Raw genomic sequence first — 18,905 nt, 5'->3', positions numbered from 1 at the left:
CGCTGGCAGGACCAGCGTACGTGGCTGCAGCCGAGTCACCAACCCGCAGTGGGGATCGATCGATGTAGGCCTGGCCGTCCGCTCACCTGTGGCGAGCGGCTCGACTGAGCACGTCGACCCCGGTCCCGTGCGTCAGACGAGCTGCTGCTGGTCACCGTATCCGCCCGGTCCCTGTGGGAGCGGCGGTCAGGTGACCTGCAGAGCTCACTTTCGCGGTGAGACCGGTGAGCGTCCTCGCGGCACGTCAAACCGCTGGTACCAGCCGAGGCTGGTACCGTTGGTCGAGGGGACCAGGGGGACCTCTTCCCAGCCTCAACCCGTGGCCGGTCAGAGACCGTCACGTCCACCCGAGGTACCGGCTGGTCGCTACGAGAGCGGCCGCTGGCCTGGCGAGAGTCACCTGAGCGGCTCTCGACAGTCTTCTGCTCCGTGCCTCGGTCATGACGCTGAGCGAACTCAGGCGTCTAACTTTGGCTGCACGGGTCACCCGAAGGAGACTGTACACTCGGAACTTCTCGCGGACGAGAAACCGAGCCGGTACCTGGCTTAGCAGCAGCTGCCAAGACAGGCGAGGGTGTGACCAGCGGTAGCCAGCACACCCTTGGTCCCCGTCTTCTTCTTCTCTCAGAAGGGGAGACGGGACCGGGCCCCGTTCCCGAAGGAACAGGAGGACCAGCAGAAGAACCCCCCCACCCCGTCACACCGGAGTGTGACGAGCCCTTCGAAGTTCCCGAAGGAGTCTTCTTAGGGGGAATATAACAAAACCCCGGTTACCAGCTGGTCGCTGCGAGAGCGGCCGCTGGCCTGGCGAGAGTCACCTGAGCGGTTCTCGCCAGCCTTCTGCTCCGTGCCGTGGTCTTGGCGCCGAGCGAACTCTGGCGCCGAAACTTTGGCTGCACGGTCTCCTGAGGGAGGGAGAGCGTACACTCGGGATCTCCCGCGAACGAGAGACCGAGCCGGAACCTGGTGTAGCGGCATCGCCGCTAGCACCAGGCGAGGAAGTACCAGAGCTAACCGATACTCCTCTGGTCCCCGTCTATCTCTTCCTTACGGAAGGGGAGACGGGCCCCGCTCCCGAAGGAGCAGGAGGACCAGCAGAAGGACCCCCCGTCCCACCGAGGTGGGCGGCTTAGTTCCCGAAGGAGACCTTAGGGGGGGGGAGGCAGCCTTCTTCTTTGGCTTATGGGCCCTTAGAAGTCGAAGGGACGACTGGCAGCAACAGACGAAGACGAAGATGACACCTTCCTCTTCTTCGTCAGCTCACGCAGGACAGTCGTCAGGTCCTCCATCCAGGCCGGAGTCGGGCCTATTGCCCTGGGACTGGGGAAGACACACCATGGGCAGGACAAGCATGGACAGGCGCAGGAACAGGAGCGACAGGAACAGCAACCAGCTCAGGAGCGCAGGAACAGCGGCAGCGGTAAACACAGAAGGGACAGCCCAAGACAGTAGCGGGAACCACATCAGCGACAGGTACGGCAGGCCCAGCCATCGCCTCGTAGAATCATCGGCAGCCAGCGGGAACCTGGTACTGGCGGCCGGTCCAGGGGCGAGCTGCTGGAACAGCGGAAGTCTGGGGCAGGCAACACGAAGAAAACACAGGCGGCGGCGGCATACCCCTCCTCGGTACGGCGGCGACCGGCCCTAGAAGCGGCAGACGGCGCCACCGACACAGCATGGGGAGTGTAGACCAGCGGGGGGAAGCAGCATAAGCGGCCGTGAAGGTTGTAGTGGAGACCACTCCAAGGTCACCGCCCCAGACCTCGCTAGACGCTGCAGCAGATCGTGGATGCTAGGCACGCCCTGCAGCCGCAGTGGCCCATACCTGTCCAAGGTCGTCTCCCACGGATGTAGCACCTGCGTAGCACAGACAGATTAGTAAGAGGGGTTCCCTCACGCACGGGGGGGAGACATGCCCACCCCGAACGGAAGGAAGACCCCAAAAACAAAATACGAGGAAGCTGAGCGGGGGGGCAGGAAAGAAGACGAAGAATCGGATACCAAGGGAGTCGCGGGAGAGCTTTCCGACGACTTCCTGGCAGACCTTCGCTTCCCCTCCCCCACCCCCGCACAGCAGTGAAAAGTAATATGAAAATGAAACAGAATACTGCACTTGCGATTCACTTCATAGAACTTAAAGGGGAAAAGATCAATTCCTGGGTAAGAGCGGAAACTTGATCCATAATAATATGATGCTATCATAAATATATATGAAAATGAACAATACTGCACTTGCTATTTTCACTTTCACAGCAATAAATCGTAAGGATTAATTCCCGGGTAAGAGCGGAAATTGATCCAAAATTAAATTTGATGCAATTAATAAATGAAAATGAAAAGAAAACTGCATTGCGAATCCACTTTCATTGCATTCTATTCATACAAAATAAGAGGTTCGTGCCGAACGCAATCAAGCTCTCGGAACGAACGCACAGGGCAAAAATATAATGAAAAAGAGTACTTACATCTTTCAATTACACACTTTCGCCCAAAATACATGACTCGGACGCGAGTGCGTCCGCCCTCGGCACCGAGACATAATTCAAGGGTTCAATTCATGAAAAGAGCGGAAATCGCCGTCTCTACGGCGATAGCTCCATGTTGATTCATAATTAAGTAATGAAAATGAAACAGTGTACTTACAGTTCATTTTCAAGTCAAACAAACCATTAGTAGAAAACACAATATAAACAAAGCATATGACGATGAAGCGGGCAGAGAGCGATGACGAACACGTCCTTCACACCCGCGGCCAAAAGCAAAAGTGATTCTTCACCTCTCGGGCGCGGCGCACGATCGGACAAGCAGTTAACTACCGTTCTCCCCTTGTTCGAAGCTTACGACCGTCCCAGCTGCCGCTAGTTACCTTCCCAGCTGCCGCTAGTTACCTTCCTATTGTTAAAGGACCGAGGGTTTGTATTACGTATCGGAACAAACTGTAAAATACTTAGTAATATTCAACTGCAGGTAATGTTCAACCCAATTTTTACTGAATACATTAGGACTTTAGCATATGTCCCTTAGCAATTAGCCTAGCCTATGTTAGCGGTTGCTACAGTAGCCTAGTCTATGATTCTGACATCTAAACCTAAGAGCAAAAAGCTTAGAATATGCCAATAAAATGTATAAGTAATCAGTATGTACTCATTTCAAATAATTATTAATTAATCATTAACTATAATATACAAACAAACAAAAAAACCTTCCAATCGATTGTTTACATTCAGCTCTTAACCGTCTTTACGAGTATCGAAACGCGCGCAAGCAATCATTTTTCCTAGCACACAGTAAGCCATAAATTGTCATTAGTATCTCTCTTCAACTAATGAAACTACCAAACAGTATAAAAACAATTCATTTCTATTCTTTATTCTATCTTCACCTAATGGAGATACCGAGTTACTGACAGCTATAATGAAACATACGTATACGTAACGTAATAATACAAGAATAATTCTAAAAAATACGTATTTGTTGGCAGTCTGATTTATTTTATATTTTATGATATCTAATTCACAATTTTTTATTAAATGTATTGCATGTACTCATTTCAAATAATAATTAAGTAACCATTAACTATAATAAAAAAAAAAAAAAAAAAAAAAGCTTCCAAACGTCTGTTTACATCCAGCACTTACGAGTATCGAACGATCGCCAAGCAATCACTTTTACACAGTAAGCCATAAATTTTCATTATCTCTCTTCAACTACTGAAACTACCAAACAGTATAATAACCATTCATTTTTATTCTTTATTCTATCTTTACCTAATGTTTTTTTTTTATTAAATGTATTGCATGATTAAGTTTTTCAATTTACAGCAACCTTTTACCAATAGAATACTTAAAGCACAAGGGGTAGATGCTGACCAATAGGAGAGCAGGACCTTATGGGGTGACTAGCATCAGGAACCAATGGGAGAGCGGGAGGATGGTGGCGAGTTTACTCAGTTGGCGGCGCAGGAGTTTTAAAATTGTTCTTGGTGGTCCGGGCGAATCTCTGGACTTTACAGCAACAACCTTTCGTATCTTGAAAACTTTTCGTATGTAGAGCAGTAAAATTTTTCGCATTGGCTTTCGTATCTCGAGTTTTTTGTAAGTAGAGCCTTTCGTATCTCGAGGTACCACTGTATTACTTTTTTGTTTTTGCTAGCACTTTTCATTGATTTCAGTCTATATTAGTATTTTGAATTTCTTTAATAACCGTATGCCAGAAATAAATGTAACCTTTAATGTTTGCATGCTAAGAATGGCAAAATCATCGTTGCCACATTAGTGGAGGCTTCACACATACGCCGTTTCATTATTATAAACTGTTCCATGAATTCTAGTTGTCATAGTAATGCAGTAATGATAAAATTGCTTAATATTTATGTATATATACTTCCAAATACATAGGCTAATTTCACCAATTTCAACGTTTTGTGTGTAGTCTTATACCCAGTTTGGAGGGTCAACACATACTGAATGGCAACAGAGAGAGAGAGAGAGAGAGAGAGAGAGAGAGGAGAGTGAGAGAGAGAGAGAGAGATAGAGAGAGAGAGAGAGAGAGAGAGATAAAGGAAGGCGAAGGAACAAAGAAGAAAAGGGGTGGCGGTGGAGGGGGGGGGGGGGGGGGGGGGGGGGAGAGGGTAGGTGGAGCTTTATACGCGTGTTCGTATCCATTTCTGCATAATGGAGTTTTTGTCTCTTGGTACAAGGACAAGTGTCGTTATTCTTTACGATTAGATTACGGCACTGGGTGTAATGCACTATAGCAAAATCTTGTTCTGATAAGAGTGTTCGTTACAGAAATAGGTATTGCCCAAAAACGTGCTTGCACTGTCTCTGAAACCCATAGTAGGTATGCTACTTAGTTGTCAATCAAGTTTTTTTGTAATCAAGTATTTTTTTACAAGCTAGCTATTGAATAAATTTGTATTTTTCTCAAACAAAACATGTGCCCCTCAATGCTAACTTTCCTCTTTTAACGACTTCTGGTCACTGCAAATTCGGCCCCATAATTTCTTATGGTGCGAAAAACAGAGGCCCAGGGACCGAAAACGATTGCGTCACACTACGGCGATAATCCGGCAGTAAGACATCTTCATATATCCAAAAAGTAAGTAATAAAGATATACGTATATGCGCATTACGATTATAACAATTACATGAATAGCTGATAATATGACAATTTGTCGAAAATTGCATTTTTCCTAACTATACAAACCTGAGGTCCTTTAACAATAGGAAGTAGCTAGCGGCAGCTGGAACGGTCGTAAGCTTCGAACAAGGGGAGAACGGTATAGTTAACTGCTTGTCCGATCGTCGCGCGCCGCGCGACTGGAGGTAAACAAATCACTTTGCTTTTGGCCCATGCAAAAATACGCAGAGTGAGGGGTGCATGAGGAGGGACTTTATGTTAAAGGACCTCAGGTTTGTATAGTTAGGAAAAATGCAATTTTCGACAATTGTCATTTGTTCCGATACGTAATACAAACCCTCTGGTCCTTTAACAATAGGAAGACTCACTTCTTGGTGGGAGGAATCTGAGTCTTTTTGATGAACAGACTGGTGTTCGTCCATCCCTGGAATGCCTCCCTGGTCGTAAGAGCGAGGGAGGGATCCAAGCCTCTGTCCGATTGATCGGGGTGTGCACCGCAGGATCAATGGTCAGACCTCTGGGCCGAGTACTAAGAGAGAGGCAAGCGTATCTCTTCGTACCAGCAATCAAGAACTTGTTCCTGTTTGCAAGAGGCAACATAAAGTATGGGTTGTCTCAAGCTGGCATCCACTTCCTCCCCCTTGTTGGAGGAAGTGGTGGATATACGCTCCTATCCCTAGTGAAAGGGATAGGATGGGGCTCTGTTGAGTTAGCTCAACCTGCATCTTGTCCTTATCCAGCAGGGTGACGACCGTGTCCCTCTAACCACAGGTAGAGGGGAATAGAAAAAAGATGGGAAGAGGAGCCAGTCACACTCTCATTCACCATCCATTCTTACGGTCACACCAGGACTCGATGCTGTTCAGCCTGCGAGGGTCTGGGTTCGCTACACAACTGTTGAGCAGCCACCACGGGTCCCAAGGAAAAAGATCCAAGGACCTGTGGGCAATATCCCGAAGGTAGAAGGAAGGGCATGTGGTCTGGTTGGACCAGACCCCTGCCTTCAGTACCTGCGCCAAGGAGAAGTTCTTGTGGACAAGGCAGCATCTCCTTCGCATCGAAGGCGGTGAAGTCCATTAGGGAGGGGATTGTGAACGACTCGAACCAATCGTCAGGGACCGAAGGGTTTGAGTCTTCGCTACGAAATTCGGTACGAAATCGAGCGTCACGGATCCCCATCCCCTGGGTGCCTGACTTCGCAGGAGAAGTCATGCAGTTCCTCAGAGGAAAAGAAGGAAATAGTCGCATGACCTATCTCTTCTCTACTTCGGTGATGTCCAGTACCCATACTGGTCTGTCCGTTAGCAACGAAGTCTCTCGCATCCTCCTATCCCCATGCAGCGAAGTTCTCGGTAGTGGATTAGGACACCGACACTCCATGGTGGGTGTCAATGGTATGGGTACTGTGACAAGCTATTAAAACGAGTAAATGGTTGCTGTGTAACAAACCGAACTAAGTCAACAGCGTAATTCGTAACTGACTCGGGCGCTCTGACAGCTGCCGACTGACTGCGTTCGGAAGGAGGCAAGTTGTCAAAGCATCCGAGTAAGTCACGTGACCTTCGCCTTTAAAGGGTTATGCCGAGAGACCAAACAAATGATGTATTTGTTTGTCACCAATGCCGGACAGCGAGGTGATGATTCTCTTAAGGCAGTACCCAACAGGCGAAAGTTCAATTACCTTCTAGAGACCGAGGTCCTGAAGGTAAAACATCTCATGTTTGTTGAATCTCAGCTAAGGAGAAACAACACTATGTATCATTGAAGACGAAGGTAGATATTGAATGCAACCTACGTCTTCACATATGAATCGAGAGAAGGATCTCAAGATTCATAACCTGTGCTTACAAATGACTGAAAACGCTAACCGCTATTTCATTGCTGTCCGGTGAGAAGTAGTTGCAATGAAAGCGGGGCGTTCTTCGGTAATGAAAACACAGGTGAAAGCCGCCTGAAGAACTGCTTCTCATGGGCTGAACATTTGGAGGTAGAGCTGTCAGGTCGGAGAGTAGGCGATGTCTTCTGACACATCTTGTAATTCGGGTTGAACAATGAACAATTGTACACCTACGAATACGAGATATTTTGAAGACAAACTCAGATGTCTGCAAAATCATTCGCATTATCGCAGTGCGATGCAGCGGGAGACTTGTACAGACTTCTGTTACCGTGCGGTAAACAGAAAGATGAAAGAGTCCAAGAGATATCTCTGTTGAAAATTCTCGCAATGTCGAAGGCGATGGAATCTAGCGTCACCGCAGTAGATGGTCCTTCATTATTGCGAGAATCCCCGTTAATCAGAGACCTAAGTCCATGATTGTTAGGCAGAGATACGGTTCGGTAGTCAATCAAGCAGGGAGAGAGAGACATACATGACCGTGAATCTCGGAGGCCCAGCTGATACTGAGCTGCTATGAGGCAGTTCAATACGCAGTGGTTGAGCCTGCTGACTCGTCATCCTGAGTTGCCAGGTAATCCATTATTCCACGAAGGAATGCGTTCGGCTAGAAACTACCGAGCTAAAAGATATGCTCGGGCAATTATATTAGGCGAAACGAATTTCGGTAAATATAAAAGTTGAAATGGTGTTGTCGTGACAAAACCATAAGTATATAAAATTGAAAATGAAAACTCCTGGGAGGTTGCAGGCAACCCCGAGTTGCAGTTTCAATTAGAATACTTCTCGTCTAAGTCGCAATTCGTAGAATAACTAGGATATGCGCCTACCCCTCGGACAATTCAACTGCTTAGCAGAATCATGTCGCGAGGTTAATATACGTAGTATATTTGTAGGATTCTGAACAACGATCTCCATCCTAAATTCTTTCCTTCAAGAAAACAAAATAAGGATTGGAGATCGACCACCTTCGTTCTCTATTAAAGAGAGTGAAGGAGAAGTCTTCCTCGAAGGAAAGCTTCAATGGTGAACAGAATACTAAGACGATAGTTCAAGCCAAACTGGATATTCCCGTCCGATCTCCTCTATTCCAGGTTGGTCGCCTACTGTGAGATGGTTTCTTCAGCAGCAGTCTTCTTCACAATGCTAGAAATTCCAGGAATTCGAGCATAGGCGAGGTTCCCGATTATCGTGTAACAATCGGGGATTCTCGTCTCGCTCACTTTGGACCGTGGTCTCGCGTAAGTGTTTGAAGATCGTAAAAAACTCGAACACCCTGAATGCGCTAGAAATTCCGTAGAATTCTAAGCAGTCTGCGAAACCCCCACCGAATTCGTCAAACGATATCGGCTGGTGGTCCTCTCGATTCCCGTAGAAATCGAGAATGGAGCAGGATTCCTCCTCAACGACCGGGGCTTACGTCAGGTAGGACCCGAAGGTCCCCCCGGTAGCGCAGTCCCGAACGTGGGATCCTACAAAGAAATCTCTGTAGGATCCTTCCCCTTTCCCTCGTAGCCGTAAGGAGAGAGGGAATGGGGAAGGAATTGGATACTCGCTCGCCTTCCCAGTGGAACTAGCAGTTGGAGAAGAGTAGGAGCAGCCGGCCTCTCAGAGTCTGGGAAAACGTATCGTCAGGAGAAAACGTTTTCCCGCGGAGGGTACGGAACTCTCACTGTAGGTAAGGGTCTGCCGCCACTGTGAACGTCGTCTGGGTGGGCTGATCGACACCTGACAGGAGAGAGCCGAACCGTCCTCCGACTCATTCCAGTCCTCGTCGAGGTCGAAACCTCTCAGGAGGACCGAAGGAGTATTTAAATACGGTGTCCGAAGACACGTAGAAAACGCCGCTGTCGCAGTAGAGGAGGTGGAAGTAGCTTGATCGACCGGCCAGAACTGAGAGAGCCTTCTTGTCCGGAGACGAGAGACACTGGTTCGAGACAGAATCGGCAAGCTCCGATCGCGGCAGACCCACCGTCGGTTTGGGTTCCCTCTCGGGCCCCAAAACGACTCGAGCAGAGACGTGGGCTCTGCTGGTGGGAGCGGCAATCCTTCCGCAGGGTCATTATGCTGACGAATCAGCTTAATGACTTCTGCAAATTCCTCTGTATCTCGGGAGTAACCACAGTCTTGCGGAGTAGGACCGTCCAGTCCCTCCAACAAGAATAGATCCCTAGATACTCCTCCTTCAGAAGGAGGAAGAGCGGCAGACCCCTGACGGTCGCCTCCAGCTAATTGCGCGTATGTCCTGGTCGGTCCTAGAACCGTGCCTGGTCCAACGGCGTCATAGCGGGGTCGCGAGCGGCGCACCTCTCGCGATCACTCATAGGTACCTCGCTTCCTCCCGGCGTAGCCCTAGGAGGTTGAAGGTACAGGAGAGGCAGACCTGACGCTCCCCCCTAGCTCGCTGGCAGGACGCGTGCTTGGAGGGCTGCTGCTGATCGTCAACCCGCGGTGGCGATCGAGCAGCATGCCTAGCATTGCCGCTCGCCTGAGGCGAGAGGCTTGGCTGAGAACGTCGACGCTGATCTCTAGCGTCAGGCGAGCTGTTGCTGGTTACCGTCTCCGCCCGGTCCCGATGGGAGCGGCGTCAGGTGACCTGCTAGGCTCGCTGTCACGGTGAGACCGGCGAGCGTCCTCTCGGCGCGTCGAGCCGCTGGTACCAGCCGTGGCTGGTACCGACGGCCGCGGGGACCCCTTCCTCGCCTCAACCCGTTATGGGAGAGGCAGACCTGACGCTCCCTCTCGCTCGCTGGCAGGACCAGCGTGCGTGGAGGGCTGCTGCTGATCGTCAACCCGCGGTGACGGTCGAGCAGCAGGCCTAGCCTTACCGCTCGCCTGGGGCGATTGGCTCGGCTGAGAACGTCGAGACCGATCTCTAGCGTCAGGCGAGCTGCCGCTGGTCACCGTCTCCGCCCGGTCCCATCGGGAGCGGCGGACGGGTGACCTGCTAGGCTTTGTAGCGCGTCGAGACCGGCCAGCGTCCTCTCGGCGTCACGTTAGCCCGAGCAGCCAGTTGATCGCTGCGAGAGCGTCCACTGGCCTGGCGAGAGTTGTGTGCACGACTCTCGCCAGTCTTCTGCTCCGCGCCGCTGTCTTGACGGCGAGCGAGCTCGGGCGTCAAAACTTTGGCTGGACGGTCTTCTTGGAAGAGCGTCCACTCGGTGCTTCTCGCGAACGAGAAGCGGCCGAGACGGAACCTGGTTTAGCGGCAGACCCGCTAGCACCAGGTGAGGACGCACCAGCCGAGGCTGGTGCCCTCTGGTCCCCGTCGACTTCTTCTTTGCAGAAGAAGCGACGGGCCCGTTCCCGAAGGAACAGGAGGACCAGCAGAAGAGCTCCCCAGCTCGCCTGAGCGAGCCGGGCCCTTAGAAGATCCCGAAGGAGTCTCTTATGGGGGAAGGAGGCAACCTTCTTCTTCTTCGGCTGTTTGGCCTTAGAAGTCGAAGGGGAAGGAGAGGCAGCGGACGACGAAGAAGACGACGACGACACCTTCTTCCTCTTCTTCTTCTTCTTCGCCAGGCTCCGCAGGACAGGCGTCAGGTCTTCCATCCAGGAGGGAGCCGGGGCAGTTGCCGAAGAAGCAACAGGGGCCCGACTGCACCTGTCCGGAAAGACCTGAGACTGTGGACAGCATCACCAACAGCAGGAACAACAGGAACAGGTCCAGGAACAGCAGGAACATCTGAAAGTGAATGAGCAGCAGGCACCTGATCTGAAAGGGAATGAGCGGCTGGGACAGCAACAGGTACGGCAGGCACGGCAGATACCACAGGAGAGACAGGCGTCCTGTCGGCCGCTACCGTCATCCTCGGCACTGGCGGCAGGTCCAGGGGGGTACTCTTTGGGCAGCGGCAGTCCGGGGTCGGCAATACAAAGAACCCAGGTGGCGGTGGCACCGTCCTGATTGGCACGGCAGGAATTGGTTCTGGATTGCAGCCGTGGGTGTTACCGACATGACATGTGGTGTGTACACCAGGTGCGGTGACATCTCATATGCTGGTGTCGAGATTGTGGTTGTTGTAGTGGTTACCGTATCATGAGTGACCACTGCCGACCCCGCCAACCGCTGAATCAACCCCTGCAGTCCCAGCGACTCCCACACCTGTTCCAGGTCGTCCTCGCTGATGGCAACCTGCGGAAGCAACAGTCGGGTTAGTTAGAGGGGCTTCCTCGCGCCTGGGGGGAGAGAACCCCACCCAGAGCGGACGGAAGACCCCGAGTACAACTGGACGTCCGTTACCAAAGGAGTCACTGGACTTTCCGATGACTTCTTGTGTCCTCGTACAGCACCCACTGCGCTCTGACGAATGCATACACGTTACACAGGGCTCGTTGCGGGAGCACTCTCGCCCCCGACAACGAGTACAACCTCGTGAGGATCTACATACTACATCCAAGGTCGTCTCCCACGGATGTAGCACCTGCGGTAACATAGATAGATTAGTAAGAGGGGTTCCCTCACGCCCGGGGGGAAGACATGCCCCATCCGAACGCAAGGAAGACCCCAAATACAAAATACAATGAAGAAGCTGAGCGCGGGGGGCAGGAAGGAAGACGAGAATCGGCTACCAAGGAGTCGCGGGAGCTTTCCGACGACTTCCTGGCAGACCTTCGCTTCCCCCCACCCCCGCACAGCAGTGCAAAGTAATATGAAAATGAAACAGAATACTGCCCTTGCGATTCCACTTCATAGAAACTTAAAGGAGAAAAGATCAATTCCCGGGTAATAAGAACGGAAACTTGATCCAATAATATGATGCTATCATAAATATATATGAAAATGAAACAGAATACTGCACTTGCGATTTCATTTCACATAAAAATCGTAAGGATCAATTCCCGGGTAAGAACGAAAATTGATCCAGATTAAATTCATGCAATCAATAAATGAAAATGAAAAGAATATGCAATTGCGAATCCACTTTCATTGCATTCTATTATACAAACTTAAAAGTTCGTGCCGAGCGCAATCACACTCTCGGTAACGAACGCACAGGGCAAAAATATAATGAAAAAAGTACTTACATTTTCAATTACACCCTTCGCCCAAATACATGACTCGGCGCGAGCGTGCCCGTCCTCGGCACCGAGACATAATTCAAAGGTTCATAATTAAGTAATGAAAATGAAAACAGTGTACTTACAGTTTCATTTTCAAGTCAAACAAACCATTAGTAGAAAACACAATATAAACAAGCATACGACGATGAAGCGGCAGAGAGCGATGACGAACACGTCCTTCCACACCCGCGGCCGAAAGCAAAAGTGATTTGTTTACCTCCCAGTCGCGCGGCGCGCGACGATCGGACAAGCAGTTAACTACCGTTCTCCCCTTGTTCGAAGCTTACGACCGTTCCAGCTGCCGCTAGCTACTTCCTATTGTTAAAGGACCGAGGGTTTGTATTACGTATCGGAACAACTGCATGAATAACTGGTAAACTGTTCTGCAAGAAAGTTGAGTAAAGCAATTATTTACAATAGGTACGAAAGTCAAGATGTCGTGACATCATAATACAGGACTTAAAAGAACGTTCTAATTCCAAAAAATAATTACTTAAATTTGAGTCAGAATCGAGTTACTTTTTCAATAACAAATATTTTCAAATTAATCATCATAAATATGTAAAATATCAATGTTTTACTATTAATTAAAAAAATTATCGAAGTGCACACTTCGTCGTCGTCTTCTACAAAACAGTTGTTTACTCGGTGAGGAAAAGTTTTCCGATTGTTATGATGAAAGTGCCCCAGCGTCTGTGGGTACAAGTGGTGTGCAGATTTATCACAGGAAATGGTTAGTTTATTGACACAAGCAACTCCGTAAACATCGAGATGGCGTCAATCTTCTAAATACTTCGAGTTGTAAGTAAAAATGTTTAACGCGTTTTGGTGAGATTTGCACTACGTTTGACACCGTTTAAATCTTAAAATTTGGCCTTAATTTCTAACTTTGGAGAAAATACTTAGGATAAAAAACCACATGGTACAGGGATGGACCATGTACAATCAGCGTGAACAACCCCAAAAAAGTACATTAGCCTATAACGCGTCCTGACATCGGAGATGGGCCTCAGTCGCGACTTCTTGTTGGTGAGAAACGGAGCTAAAGACCTCTACTCCGGTGTCAGGACGCGTTATAATGTACTTTTCTTGGGGTTGTACACATTGATCGTACATGGTCCACCCCTGTACCATGCGGTTTTTTACCCTACTTCAAAAGGAGAGTAGAGGTCTTGTTAGCTCCGTTTTTCAACCAACAAACAGTCGCGACTGATGCCCATCTCCGATGTCAGGACGCGTTATAATGTACTTTTTTTGGGATTGTCCAAGCTGATCGTACATGGTCCACTCTGGACCCTACGGTTTTTTACCCTATGTCGAGTAGGGGTTCAGCCAAACAGCCGTTTTTGTTAATTTCCTAAATTTAATTATCTTTACTAGGATATATATATGTAATACCTAGGTAGCTAGCTATCACTTCCTCAAATACCTAGGATAGGTAGCGTTTTTAAGGTTAAGTTTGACACAAACCACTTAAGAGTAGGTACAACATGAGCTACAATCTGTAGCTTACCCAATGGAAGTTAGGATAGTCCATCCTTCAATGCAGAACACCAGCACATTAAATCTTCACCCTAACGATACATAGCTATTCATACTAGGTAAGCTACGTACCTACCAAAATCAACTATAAGTACCTATAGGGTAGCCTACCTTGGACGGTGCTGTTTCCTTTCCCTTCTGAGCTCGTTTTAAGTTATTTTCAGGGCAATCATTACAGCAGACCAATGGCAACATTCCTAAATGTTTACTAATGCCTGACAAACTTACCCTGAAAAGTGGTTAGTTAACCTTCAGCTAGGATCAAGGAGCCAGGATATTACCACCTAAGCAGCTAAGCGCCGTTAATACTCTGCCTCTGCGGTTGCGTAGTAGTAGTCGTATCAGTTGTACACACGGTAACATGGTCGAGGATACCTAATCCCTACAAAAGCACCTCAATTAGTTTACACGAACTGCTCTTTGGTTACTGCAAGTTATTCAGTTCTTTTTACAATGATTACACCTGTTCCTTTATGTTAACTATATCTGAAAAGGATGAATGTTTAGCCAATATCAGTTTCGAATATAAAGAATAGATAAATGCTTTGGCGCATGGTTGAGTCTGGCCTCCCCCCAAAAAAGAGGTGGCGGTAAATCAAGACCACCAGATATCTAGGTGGTCTTGGGTAAATGAGCTTTACGGAAATTGCATCTTATTATAGGAAATAGGATTTTCGTTGTCATCTAACTGTAAGTATTTAATTCTTAAATGTTCTCAATTTTCTTAAAATTTCTTTGGAAGTCAGTTTTATGTGAACAATATAGGTTAAAAGTTGACCAACTCATGACGATCAAAAGTACAGGGCTATTAATAAAGTGATTATCTTGTTAACCCTATCAGGAAAAACCGGTAAACCTTATATTATTAACTGTTGCCATCAGTAAAATTTAAGTTACATGTTGTAGCATTAGGTAGTTTAGGAATCAAACGCAGTAAACACTTAATCGGTAAATTCTGAGTACTGTAAATAACTTACAAGAGAGAATATTCACTACCTTGGTTTATTCTTGGCTCAGCTTTACCTCGCCTCTCACAGTACAGAACGCCTTTTACTTCTGAACACAAGCTTTGTGAATTGTTTACGGCAGGAATTCTAAGCTACATGTGTTTTGGTTAATTTTTTTAAAAACTTCAGAATGCTGTATTCCGTAAACTTGGATCTTTATATTCAAACTTGTGCAAAATTGTTCGAGGTTAACATTGCTAAAAAATCCTGTCTACATATGGAAGCCATCGTGGGCGGCATATTTATGGGGTGCGATATTCGTTGAATGGTTGTGCTCTTTGTGAGAAATGGAAATGAGATACGAAAGAGCTATTGCTGAACAGAATTCAACGACATCAGATTAACCGAGACCCCCCGAAAATCCATGAGATTTTCAAATCTTCCTCGTTGTATGTGGCTATGATCTTTGCAAAATCCACTGTTGTAGGCCTACTACTCATAGCGACTGGTACACACCCTCACATTTAACATTTACCCGTAATGCATCGGGCTAAGATTTATTGCACAAGTCGTACAAGGTTAAACTAAAAGTGGCGCGTGTATGAACACTGACTGCACAATTCTGCACAAATAAAATGCGGTCCGTGATAATATGACAGTCTTTCAGCATATTTAGTCTTTTTAATCACACTGAAGGAAGATCTTCCATTAATAACAAAAAAATCTTTCAAATTACTTTTAACTGTTTAATTTCATTGACAATTTAAAATGAGTAGTCATAACAAACCCGTCAATTTAGCTGTAGTCTAGTGATAATTAGAATTTATGAAACTTACTTTAGGATTCTTTACATCCCACTCAATTACTATATAACCAATTAAAAGTTCTAGGCTATGTATTCTCTCACCTTTCATTCACTTTTCGGAAACAAACTGGTGACATACCCGTCAAGACATGCCACCCTAGAGTTAAGCTTTTCGCTTTGGATTCTCTAAATTGTTTCACGGCTCTTAATTTATGTTAATTAAACTTTCCATCTATCCGAAAGACCTGTTACGAGCTTAGGTACTTGGAATCTTCTGGAATTATTCGCATAGTCTAAATCATTGTGCGTATTATGCATACCTTCAGCACCTCTGCACCAGCCTATATTACTAAAGGACTTTCCTTTCCCAGTGGTACCCTCAATAACTATTTTTACGGAACTCACGGTACCCTCAATAACTAATTTTTAAAGATATTTTTACTATTAAGGCATCGTTGTAAACGTAAAGTACTCAGTTTTAATTTGATATATCATTTGTTGGTTTTATATGAAATTGGCGTTTGAAGCCCCAGTGACAATTAGGGCATGTCTAGCCGGGAACAGGCTTATTCGGACCTTGGCTAATTCGGACCATGTACTGGCTCATTTGGACCTTCATATGATTGGCCGATTTTTCTATGCAGTTTTACCTCCTGAACAAGAATTTTAAGTAATATTTATTCGGACGACTGTAATTAACTCCCAGGGGCTCGTACTAAACACGGCGAAATACATTTGACGCCCCAATTCCTGGTGGCTTTCGTATTCGCGGGGACGAACGATGCGGAATGCTTATGTATAGAAATACCCAGTGCTATAATATAAAATTATTAGTATGGGTCCGAATCACCCAAAACAAAGGTCCGAAACAACAGAGCAAATGGTCCGAATCAGCCAAGACTAAGGTCCGAATCGGCCAAGGTCCGAAAAATTAAGCCTGCATCCGTCTATTGATGAAAATCCGGCAATCAATTACTATTTGTGGTTACTTTTAGTATTAAGGCATTGTTGTAAAGGGAAACTACTCAGCTTTAATTTGATGTATCACTTGCGTTATATATATATATATATATCTATATATATATATATATAGATAATGATATATATATATATATATATATATATATATATATTATATATATATATATAATGTATATATATATATATTATAGTATATATATATATATATAAAATGGCGTTTGAAGCTCCGATAATAATCTCGTCGCAATGGAAGTTATGGAACACTTCCATGTCGACATCTAAATTAAATTCGGCGACAAAAACTTCATTGCATAGCAGTCATTTAATACGCTCTAATATCATTTACATACAAAACCAATAAATGAAACATCAAATTAAAGCCGAGAACTTTACCTTTACACAATGACTGATTTTAATTATTGCCGGATTTAAAGTCCACAGAATGACAATGGGATCATGTACTCATTTTAACGTAGTCTCACTGCCCCGGTACGGTCGTAAAAATCAACTAACCCCCCCACAAGTATATCTGATGTAACCCGAATTCACAGTTTTTACAAAGATCTATAGAGATTAATCTTGGATTGTACTACAAGTACGCTAAAAAATCTACTTACCCTTCTCCAGCGGGACACTATAGTTCCACAAAGACGGCTTTATCAGTGAGTGACTAACCGGCGTCCGGACTCCCGAGTCGGTAAATGACGTCAAGGGTTGCCAGGAAACCCCTTCACGACTAAAATATCTTTACCAACACCTTGAATAGCCTGTCTGCAGTCGTAATAACCCGTCAGTACAACATTCGGCCGCTCGCTTATACTGTTCCCATGAACATGAAAAGTTTTAGACAGGACATCAACAGTTTTTGGCAAGTTTGATGAATCATGCCTCCTTACTTTATTGGCTACTATAACAGAAGAGATCCACGGCGTGCCGTGTATAATTATCACCTGCCCCTCGGATAAAAGTAAAACCAAACAAATGACGGTAAATTCCTAACTTTCTGCTTTAAAATATGCTATGAGGGACGTACATCTTTAGGAAACAAAAGACACTAGCTTTATATACATTTTATTTTGACAAGTGTTATGAATGAAAATAATGTCAATGTCATAGTAATACAAAATACAAGTAAATTTCATCTCAAAAAATATGTTTATTTAGAATGATAGCAGTTTTAAAAAAATGAAATAAAGACAATAATATTGCACTATACATGTCTTCTATATTTCCGGGATAACATGATAAATAACGGTTACATACACAATTATGACATTTTGGTCTTATACCGAAACACTTAAGTTGACGTAGAAAAGCCAGTTTTATCGACACTGAAAAGCGGTACACATCATGTAATGAGATGAAAAGAAGGATGAAACTGTTTGAAAGACTTGGCAAGTTTAAAAAAAGGACAACTTGCCTTTGGAAACAACAAACATCATCACATTGTTACGAAAAAACTCTTCTTGGAAGAATGTCCAAAAGAAGTTTGGATGCCGTGTGAAACTTCCTTCTTCCTCTTTAGCATCAGTACTATCATCCTCCGCATCATGTCAAGATTAATTTTCTGATGACCTATTACAAGCCCATAGTTGGCCCAACAGGAGGCCACCTTTTTGTTTGTCAGCTTAAGGCTATCAGGAATAACGTGTTCTTTGATGATACAACTGTTTTTAAACGTTTCTAACTTTTTCTGGAACGTCTACAAGTTTCAAATATTTTTAAAATTCAAGCAGCAACATGATGATGACTAGTCACTGTGCCAACCCCCAAGAGGCTAAAGTGGAAGAATGGTGAGTCAAATACATGGGTCTTCGCAAGCTCACAATTCGTTTTGAATCCTATACGAACCACTTATTATACATTGATAGAATAGGGATTTTTTTCCGGCAGCTTCTGCATTTTGTGTTGCTGTTGGTACTGCTGCAGCAGAACGGTGAGCTCAGCCTTGATGTCTCCGTCGTTTCTAGCAGAGCCGGAGATGACAGCTGCTGGGGTTCTCCCTTCGGCGTGGCCTCTGCCCTTGCCAGAGGCGCCCTTCAAACCCTGCCCGGGATGGATCTCGCGGTCGCACTCGGCTTCCGAGAGCTCTCGGGAGTCCGAGAACGCAGACGGAGGATGAAGAGGTCGAGGGGGTGTCATAGGAGAAGAATCGCTCGAAGACGAGTCACTGGGTTTTCTGTAACGAAGTCGAAAAAAAACGGGATTTTGGATGTTGTCTCCTCTCTCTCTCTCTCTCTCTCTCTCTCTCTCTCTCTCTCTCGTCTCCATCTCTGTCTCCTCTCTCTCTCTCTCTCTCTCTCCTCCTCTCTCTCTCTCACATTTTTTAATAACTAAAAGATGAAAAAAGGGATGGAAAGTTTCCAATAATCTGGTAAATCAACAGCAAACATTGCCATGTTTTAACAAAGTGACAAGGAAAGATGTTGAAAAGGCAGAGAGCAATTTGTGAATAATGTTTAGACAAAATTACAGGGTAGATGTGAGAGGTATGTGGTTATCAAAGGACACTTCATTACCAGCAATCTTC

The 18,905-nt window shown here is 46.1% G+C and overlaps 1 protein-coding gene across 11 annotated transcripts in view; it reads right to left on the bottom strand.

Annotated features, from left to right (window-relative positions):
- Positions 1-18,905, bottom strand: part of LOC135222876 (cell adhesion molecule Dscam2-like) — a 353,863-nt gene that overhangs the window by 32,091 nt on the left and 302,867 nt on the right. For 7 of the 11 annotated variants that reach the window (XM_064261227.1, XM_064261231.1, XM_064261232.1 and 4 more), the window contains exons 34-35: positions 16,993-18,554; positions 13,871-14,024 (exon numbers count right to left, since the gene is read on the bottom strand). In XM_064261227.1, coding sequence (XP_064117297.1) covers positions 18,233-18,554 — 322 coding nt within the window. In that variant the 3' untranslated portion in view covers positions 13,871-14,024; positions 16,993-18,232. Of the gene's footprint in view, positions 1-13,753; positions 14,025-16,992; positions 18,555-18,905 lie in introns of those variants that run through there. The other 4 variants (XM_064261228.1, XM_064261229.1, XM_064261237.1 and 1 more) reach the window with 4 other exon arrangements.

This window comes from Macrobrachium nipponense, chromosome 8, assembly GCF_015104395.2.
Source record: "Macrobrachium nipponense isolate FS-2020 chromosome 8, ASM1510439v2, whole genome shotgun sequence".
Taxonomy (NCBI): domain Eukaryota; kingdom Metazoa; phylum Arthropoda; class Malacostraca; order Decapoda; family Palaemonidae; genus Macrobrachium; species Macrobrachium nipponense.
The sequence above is the reverse complement of the archived record's forward strand: the minus strand, read 5'-3'. Positions and strand labels throughout refer to the sequence as shown.